At 34.5% G+C, this 10,000-nt stretch overlaps 2 protein-coding genes across 3 annotated transcripts in view; one reads left to right on the top strand and one right to left on the bottom strand.

The window, feature by feature from the left end:
* Nucleotides 1-10,000, top strand: part of prdm6 (PR domain containing 6) — a 33,659-nt gene that overhangs the window by 16,613 nt on the left and 7,046 nt on the right. For both annotated transcript variants that reach the window (XM_058784638.1, XM_058784639.1), the window contains exons 5-6: nt 1,423-1,547; nt 7,091-7,436. In XM_058784638.1, coding sequence (XP_058640621.1) covers nt 1,423-1,547; nt 7,091-7,436 — 471 coding nt within the window. The remainder of the gene's footprint in view (nt 1-1,422; nt 1,548-7,090; nt 7,437-10,000) is intronic.
* cep120 (centrosomal protein 120) overlaps nt 8,417-10,000 on the bottom strand; it is a 52,554-nt gene continuing 50,970 nt past the window's right edge. Inside the window, exon 21 of the transcript XR_009272468.1 lies at nt 8,417-8,595. The gene's annotated coding sequence lies outside the window, so the exon portion shown is untranslated. The remainder of the gene's footprint in view (nt 8,596-10,000) is intronic.

The following is a 10,000-nucleotide window of genomic DNA, read 5'->3' as shown; positions in this document are numbered from 1 at the left end:
GCAAAAAAATCTAAATATTGAGAAAATCGCCTTTAAAGTTGTTCAAATGAAGTTCTTAGCAATGCATATTACTAATCAAAAATGAAGTTTTGATATATTTACGGTAGGCACTTTACAAAATATCTTCATGGAACTCGATCTTTACTTAATATCCTAATGATTTTTGGCATAAAAGAAAAATTGATCATTTTGACCCATGCAATGTATTGTTGGCTATTGCTACAAATATGGCGGCCAGATCATCTGGAATTTACCGCTGGCTCTGATGCCTCTATAGTGGTTAAACATGAGATATAATTCGTTTTGGGTAAATCTAACGGGCAGTCGTTGGTCTCATTAATCTATTATTTGTTCCAGAGCAAATAGTTTTGGCTGAGGGCAAAATCTCATCACGTCATATTTTATATAACTTTAATGCTATATATCAGAGCGCTCCCTTTGTACTTTTCTGACTGAATTGCCTAGCAACGTTTATAATGGATGTTGTTTGTTAAAATTATTGTTCAACAAATATGTTATATATATATATATATATATATATATATAACAAGAGACTGTTTTTACAAGTCAGCAGTAAAGACTTTTATATTAAAAGAGACTGAAATGCAAGGAAGTTATTTTTACTTTCAACAACAGCTTTGTAAGACGCAGCCAACAAATGCACAGATCAGCGCTGTCACTGGAAATCACGCTTAACAGATGAAAGGATAGTACGACAAAGATATCGCTTTCCTCAGCGGACATTCAAACTAATGTTTTATTGTGAATATGAGACTGATCTGAAGAATGAATGCTGTAATCACACTCGCTCAGTCAATCTCTCTCTCATAATACTCTACATAAGACTCTACATAATACAGTGAGCTTTTAATACAGTAATACAATAAGCTTTCAATAAAGCAACTTAACGTTCCTGAGATTTGAATCCGGGGCAGAGGGAAGTAGTTCTGCACACTCGTGCCACCGAACTGTTGTAGAAATATATATACATATACATGTTTCGTGAAAATGAATGATTTGATATATTTTATATTTTATAATGGATTTACATAGAGTAATTTTATTAAATACATTTTAAATGTACATTTTGTTTTATAAACAGTTTATTTAATGTGATTGAACCTTTTTTGTTTTTAGTTTCATAAAGAATATGTCAAACTTGTTGAAAATCAATGATTTAATATATTTTAATGGATTTACATATTTTATAGTCATTTTATTGAATACATTTGAAATGTACACTGTTTTATAAATAGTTTGATTAACGTCATTTAAACTTTTTTTATAATAAATATTGTTTTTAGTTTCACAAACATGTCACATGTTCTGGATGAATATTTTATAGTGGATTTACATATTTTATAGTCTTTGTATAGTCAGATGTGCTTTTTGATTTCTAAGTAGTGTGTTTGAATGTTTCAGGTCGTGTATCTTCTACCGGGCATGTGCAGATATCCCTCGAGGAACAGAGCTCCTGGTTTGGTACAACGACAGCTACACGTCTTTCTTCGGGATCCCGCTGCAGTGCGTCGCACAAGACGAAAACTGTAAGAGAAACTCTTCTGCATCAATCTCATCTGAACCATTCACACACTTGTTAATTCCATTACAGACATGCTGATGCCTTTTTGAGGAATTATAAGTTTGTTTTCCATGATTTTGTCATCTGTCACATCCACGACATTCAGATTCAGATGTTTGTTGTCGCATTTAGTCGCTGCTACATGAACAAATCTCATCCAGAATAGTTTTTAGTTTAAGCTTGAAGTTCACGCTGGTTCTGCTCAGTTTCAGTGGTTTTGGTAAATGTTTCACCTACATTACAGATGTAGATGTTGAGTATTTAGTCTCACAGGAGCTCCTGATAAGTGCATCTGATTCAAGATAACAATTTCCATTTTTTTAAATGTTCAACTAGTCAATTTAGAAAATGTAACTACAACATGATTCTAATAACATTTTCTTAAAAACACTTAAAGCCTTTATATAATGCATTATAAAGGTTTTCATAATGTATGTTCTAATACATTTTATCTTTTCATGCATAATTGTAACAGAAGTTAAAATGCATCATAATATTTGAAGGTTTGCTTGTCTTGTGTTTTAATGCATTATACTTTCTAAAGGTTTAATGATGAATAGATTAGTATTATAATATATTATAGCTGTGGTTACAATAATTCACAAGATCATTATAAGGTGCATTACAAGGCATAATTAATGCATTAAAACTACTTTTATAATGCATTATACTGTATATAAAGGCTTTAGTGAAGTGTTACTGAAAGTTAAATTCAACATGGTGTAAATGTAAAACAAATTCACTTGTTCAATATCTTTGCAGAAAAGACGCATGATGTATGAAGGCAAATATTGTATTAAACATATATATCCTATATGTTCAGAAATAATTTATAATAAGAAAAATACTAAATATTTCTTAGCCAAAACATTCCGTTTTAGAGGTTGAGTTTAAGTTGAGTCGATTCAAGCTCTTTCTGACTGTCAGTGCAACAGCAGTAATAGATGATTATTAACAGTGAATGAAAACAGCAGCAGCTTTCAGTCTGTCAGCATCATCAAACATCAAACATCACACATACAGTAGCATTTCTGCACTGCTTTCTGCTTTTCCATTGCTTTTCTATGTAAACATGCGCTTGACAGACACGTTTGACCGTAGCATTGCGTCAAAAGTTAGAGCGTCACATGCAAATTAGTAATGTGGCAAAATGGGATGTGCTCGACTTATCAACGTTTATTAAATTTATTTGTGTTTTTTAAAGCATGAAAGAGAACTCGCACTGAAACAGGACACGGTCAAGAAAAGTGAACTTTTAGCTTAAGGTGCGCTTAAACGGTCAAATACACGCAAAACTGTGTCAAAATGCAGTGCTTAATGATCATTCACATAAACTCTCGTTGGTTACGTCTTAAGTGAACATAAACAGTTGAGAATGAAAATACATGTGTAACAGTAAATTGGATCCGTGCAGCTCTTAAAGTGACAGCAGCCTAATATTCCTGCTGCCGCCTGTGTGCTTAATATTAATAAAACATCAAAAGACAAAGAGAAAATCACTCACTGCTGCTGACTGAAGGATGTTTGTAGCTTTAATAAGAAACAAAGCAAGTTTAATTCTTGTTTAACAGTGAAGATTATGTTGTTTTATTTTACATTCGATTTTTCAATTTCTGTTGCAAGCTGTTAGCGGAATACTTTAGACTTGCATAAAAATGCACTTATTTCATTTGTATCTTTTTTATTGTATTTGTCCTTTGCTTTTTGTTTTTATTGTGTAACTGACTGTTTAGTATTTCTCAACAATTTTTGAGGACTTTTTTTTTACACATATGAGTTACCCTGGTATTCTGCTGTGGTACTGAGAATTATGAAATTTTGCTTTATATAAAATGTAGATGTCACAGCAAATTTATTTACATGAAATATATATTTGATATATATCGCTATCTTTAAATAAATCACTCGTATAAAGTTTTGGTCATGTGGCTCACTCATAATCATGTTACATAATCATGATTACAGTACTTACCAAAATAATTGTGATTATGATTTTTGCCATCATCCAGCAAGCCTATGCTGTCACATCAATTCTTAGCGTTTGCGGACTGACAACATGTCTAATGTTTGCTAATATTTTTATTCAAAATGGTGATTCTTAAAATAAAATCATAGCAAAACATTAGGGATGCACGATATAATCGGAACGTTATCGGAATTGGCCGATAAAGGCTTAAAATGTAAACATCGGCCGATTTGAAAAAAAATATACCGATATGCTTTGGCGATAAGACGGACAGCTCATATGTGCTCAGGGTGTGATAGTGATAAGATCACATCAGCAGTGTGGTCATTCTTGAAGTGAACTTATGCCTGAAAGATGATTAGATTCACTGTTTTGTATCGCTGCATTTAATTTTAGAATGCATTTACAGAATGACACGTCCGGTGTGTGAGAGTCAACAGTTTCTAACGCATCCGGTAAGGTGTTTTATTTACTTAGTGGGTGCTGTTGACCTACTTGTAATAAAATGAAAGTAAAATACACAAATATCATTAAGATACTTGTGTTTCTGAATAAATTAAGCACGATTCTGTTTTGATTTAAAGGTCAGACGCTATAGCTTACATGAATAAATGTACATGACACTTGTAAATTAAATAATTTGATATATACAGATTTACTCAGAAATATGTAATATATTTTTTCAAATGGATTATGAAAACTTAAACATAAGGAGCTCTAAAAGATTTTTTGAATTCTCTTAGACCATCTATTAATGTTAAATCCACAAATAAAATGTTAAGGTTTAAAATACATCTGTCTGAGAAAAACACACACAGCAGAGATGGATTTTATTACAGCTATTTTCAAGGCTTTCAATGTACTCTCATTAAAAAAATTAATTTGATAAAGTTTATTACTTCTAACAAATATGTTTTTGCTCAAAATTAACCAAAATTAAAAATAATTTGTTCATAATTTCTGCACAGGAGAGACTTTGTGTTGTTTCAAAACAAAGGGAAATATATATCGGTATCGGCATCGGCTATCGTCCAAAATGATTTGGAAAATATCGGCATATCGGATATCGGCAAAAATCTAACATCGTGCATTTATGAATAAATTAATGGATAAATCAGAAGAATCGGCCAGCTCAGCGTTCATGTATGTTCACCAGCGAAGGCTGTTTCTGGAGGAGAGAGCGAGTCTGACAGTCCAGTGTTTACAGCAGACAGACTTTATGAGTTCAGTCTGCTTACTGTTGTTTTTAGACAGAGCTCTCTACAGCGTGTCGTGTGATCTGAGAGATGTGCTGTTGAGAAATACTGCAAGAGAGGAGCTCTTCGCTGATCAGAAGCTGTTATGACACTTTGTCTGTGGAGCTCAGGATTCATGTTTGAGTCTGAATATATGAAGACTCAGATCTGCTCAGATGAACATATAATCAGTGCGGTCAGCGGAGTCCTGAGATACTCTGCCTTGCAGAGCAAAGCTTTCATCTGTGTTTCTCCACGTTCAGTCTAATCTCAGGTCTGCGGCTGACGCTCAGCGGTGATCAGACGATTTCTAGAGATTCATGCTTCATGCTGCATCCAATGCGCTGGCGTTATTGAATCAGAGCGCTCTCACATGTCTCGTCTTACAGTCGGCTAATTCAGTGTTTATGTGCACAGCATGCTGTGTGATGATGAATTTGGAATGTGGTTCAGCCTTTCTGAATATAAAGTGTCTTTGAAAGCATCTGAGGACGTCGGTTCCTCGTCCAAGATCTGACTCAGTGGCTGATTCTCTAATGCTGTTTAGTCATTTTTAGAATAAATCAACTTATTACATTTAATACATTTATTTTTTAAAGATATACAGTTATTTATTTGCCACACTTAAGAAATTGTTCAGATTGTGCTTTATGTCTGTGTGACCAATTAAATTATACATGAGCATTCAAAAGTTTGGGGCCAGTAAGATTTTTTTTAAAGAAATTAACACTTTCATTCATCAAGGATGCAATAAATTGATCAAAAGTGACAGTAAAGACATTTATAATGATTTCTATTTAAAATAAATGTAGTTCTTTTGAACTTTCTATTTATCTGTGAATCCTGAAAAATAAAATGCATGACGGTTTCCACAAAAATATCGGACGGCACAACTGTTTTCAACATTGATAATAATCAGAAATGTTTCTTAAGCAGCAAATCAGCATATTAGAATGATTTCTGAAGGATCATATGACACTGAAGACTGCAGTAATGATGCTGAAAATTCAGCTTTGATCACAGAAATAAATAACATTTTAAAAGATATTCACATAGAAAACAGATATTTTAAATTACAATAATATTTCACAATTTGTACTATATTTTTGATCAAATAAATGCAGCCTTGGTGAGCAGAAGAGACTTTTTTTTCAAAAACACGGAAAAAAACTCTTCTGAACAGTAGTGTATATAAAGGAGTGTAATTGATCAAAGACTCTTTGTACAGATGGTCAGATTTTGAAATGAATTTTCACTCCAGTGTAATTTTAGTATCATTTACTTGCTGTTATATTCTTTGTTCATATTTTGAATTAGATTTTATTTTTATATTTTCTGTCTTCATTTTGTAAAGTTTTTTTTTTGTTGTTGTTGTAATTTTGATGTGTTTTTTAAAAATATATTTATGTATTTATTTATTTAAATATGACTATAGTTTTTTTTATTTTATTTACTAGTTTTAGTTCATTTAGTTTTAGGTATTTTAGTACTTCAAGAAAATAAGAAATGTTGCCTTGGCAGCTAACTGAATTATAGTTAATATTTTTATAAAATATTTATAAAATATTTGATAAATTAAACAAAAATATTTTTTGTAATATTTTATTTTATTTCAGTTAATATTTATATTATTTTAAGTAATAAAAATGTAATCTGTTTGACTCAGATGTTCTGCTTGTGTTTCTGTGGCAGTAAAATATATATATATATATATATATATATATATACACATACTTTTTTGGACCACAAAACCAGTCATATGTAACGTGGGTATATTTGTAGCAATAGCCAACAATACATTGTATGAGTCAAAATTATCGATTTTTCTTTTATACCAAAAATCATTAGGATATTAAGATCATGTTCCATGAAGATATTTTGTAAATTTCCTACCGTAAATATATCAAAACCTCATTTTTGATTAGTAATATGCATTGCTAAGAACTTAATTTGAACAACTTTAAAGGCGATTTTCTCAATATTTTGATTTTTGTGCAGATTCCAGATTTTCAAATAGTTGTATCTCCGCCAAATATTGTCCAACAAACCATACATCAATGGAAAGCTTATTCAGCTTCAGATGATGCATAAATCTCAATTTCAAAAATTTTTGTTAAATAAAATTTTATTTCGGTTCACATTTAACAGTGTTTTTCAGTTTGACTCAGATGTTCTGCTGCTGTTTCTGTGGCAGCAAAATATTTCATGAATTTATTTTTTTTTAATTTGGGTTCACATTTGTATTATTTGGAGTAATAGAGTGTTTCTCAGTTTGACTCAGATGTTCTGCTGCTGTTTCTGTGGCAGTGAACGTGCCGTCTACTGTCATCGAGGCAATGTCGCGTCACGACTCGCTCCAGCCCTTCAGCAAGAGTCCCAAACCCTCGTCTTCCTCGCTGCTCCTGCCGCGCTCCATGGTCTTCCCTCAGTCGCCCTGCTCTCGGAGCTTCTCTCTGATGGACAAGAGTCACGTCGAGTCCAGTCTAAGCCAGATGAGCGGGAAGAACCAGCGTGTTCTGGCCAGCCCGACCTCCACCAGCCAGCTGAGCTCTGAGTTCAGTGACTGGCATCTGTGGAAGTGCGGCCAGTGCTTCAAGACCTTCACGCAGAGGATCCTGCTGCAGATGCATGTGTGCACACAGAACCCCGACAGGTATTTCTACATTACATTTACATTTAGTCATTTAGCAGATGCTTTTATCCACAGCGACTTACAAATGAGGACAATAGAAGCAATCAAAATCAACAGAAGAGCAATAATATGCAAGTGCTATAACAAGTCTCAGTCAGCTTAACACGATTCAATTCTTAAATTCGATTCTTAATTCAAAATTCAATTTCAGCTGTGAAGCAGCTCTACAGAAGACAATAGAGTCATAATAATTCAGTTCAAGTTCAATTCTGATCTGATAGTGTCAGTGCAGTTAAAAATGAGATTAAAATTAATTCTGGAGTTCTGATGATTCAGATCCGTTCAGACGTGTGTCTTGATCTCTGTGAATCTGAGCAGAATGATGGGATTCGTTCATTAACACTGAATGTAAACTTGACTCTTACGTCTTCATGTTAGGGCTGAGATGTTTTCTCCAGAATGTTCCTCAGATGATTTGGCCTCACAAAGCGAGATGTTTTCTGGTGTAACATCTCTAAACCTAATTAAACACGGCCGAGCATGTATTGGAAAATTTTTGCTTAGCTCTATTTTCCGGGCTGCGTTCAGTCCTATAAATCAGCTGCTGCGTCACAAAGAAATCCCCAGTCCAGAGGTGATGCAGAGGAAAACAGATGCCACTTATTCAATAAACTAATATTCATACAGAAGAAAAATGTTTGCGGGATGAAGTCGATGTGAGGCTTTGTCGATACTCAACTTTATGACCCTGAGGCGCAGATAAAATTTAGCTGAACGAGGCAATCCGGGACGCCGCGTGACTCGGGGAATCTGTGGAAAATGATCTCGCGGATGCTTTATGGCCTTTGGCTTATACATATTTATTGATGTTTAGTTTATATGTAGATTTGAGCAGGATAAATCACGGCATCATTGCACTGCTGTGTTCTGCTGATGCGCAGGTGTTTTTCTTGTTTTTGTTTGCTCACATCAATCTCAGCGATGACACGTTTCATTAACAAGTAAAGAGCCATTTATTACCATATCGAGCAGAATAAATATTCTCCTGCTGTAAGACTCGAGTAAGACATTCAAGGAGCCACTTTTGCTCTGAAACGGTGCTGAAGCTGGGTTTGGAAGCGGCTGGTGGAGTCGGTGTTGGAGGTCCGGAGGGTTATTTATGTCCGTCCCGCTTCGGCCCCTGCAGCAATAAACAATAAGCCGACATTAATCACGCGTGCTGCTGTAGTTAAAGCACCGCACACATTCATCATCTGAAGATATTCAGCAGCACTGCGTCTGCAGACAGAAAAACTTCAGTCACACGCTCAGCTTCATCAGGAAACACTGACATCTTCACATCAAACACTTCATATATAGACTATAGAGTGTGTGTGTTTAGACATATATAATAATTTCTTTTTGTTTTGTTTTCTTTTCAAAAAAAATTTTTTACATTTCATTTGAAACTGCTAAACATTCCAGAAATCATACTATATTATTATTTCATGTATTATATACAACCCAAATTCCAGAAATGTTGGGATGTTTTTTAAATTTGAATAAAATGAAAACTAAAAGACTTTCAAATCACATGAGCCAATATTTTATTCACAACAGAACATAGATAACATATCAAATGTTTAAACTGAGAAATTTTACACTTTTATCCACTAAATGAGCTCATTTTAAATTTGATGCCTGCTCCAGGTCTCAAAAATGTTGGCATGGGGGCAACAAAGGGCTGAAAAATGAAGAAATTTTGAAAAGATTCAGCTGGGAGAACATCTAGCAACTAATTAAGTTATTTGACATCAGATCTATAACATAAAGGGATGTCTCAAAATAGTTGGGACGGGGGCATGTTTACCGTGGTGTAGCATCTCCTCTTCTTTTCAAAACAGTTTAAAGACGTCTGGGCATCGAGGTTATGAGTTTCTGGAGTTTTGGTCCCATTCTTGCCTGATATAGGTTTCCAGCTGCTGAAGAGTTCGTGGTCGTCTTTGACGTATTTTTCGTTTAATGATGCGTCAAATGTTCTCTGTAGGTGAAAGATCTGGACTGCAGGCAGACAATTCAGCACCCGGACTCTTCTACTACGAAGCCATGCTGTTGTAATAGCTGCAGTATGTGGTTTTGCATTGTCCTGCTGAAATAGACATCATCTGGAGGGGAGCATATGTTGCTCTAAAACCTTTATATACCTTTCAGCATTCATAGTGCCTTCCAAAACATGCAAGCTGCCCATACCGTATGCACTTCTGGACCATGTTCACATATGGCTTCCTTTTTGCATGATAGAGCTTTAGTTGGCATCTGCAGATGGCACTGCGGATTGTGTTTACCGACAGTGGTTTCTGGAAGTATTCCTGGGCCCATTTAGTAATGTCAATGACAGAATCATGCCGTTGAGTGATGCAGTGTCGTCTGAGGGCCCGAAGACCACGGGCATCCAACAAAGGACTTCGGCCTTGTCCCTTACGCACAGAGATTTCTCCAGTTTCTCTGAATCTTTTGATGATGTTATGCACTGTAGATGATGAGAATTGCCTTTGCAATTTGATGCTGAGGAACGTTGTTTTTAAAGTATTCCACAATCTTTTTTC

Source organism: Onychostoma macrolepis, chromosome 08 (genome assembly GCF_012432095.1).
Source record: "Onychostoma macrolepis isolate SWU-2019 chromosome 08, ASM1243209v1, whole genome shotgun sequence".
NCBI classification, from domain to species: domain Eukaryota; kingdom Metazoa; phylum Chordata; class Actinopteri; order Cypriniformes; family Cyprinidae; genus Onychostoma; species Onychostoma macrolepis.
This window is presented reverse-complemented; position numbering and strand designations above follow the sequence as displayed.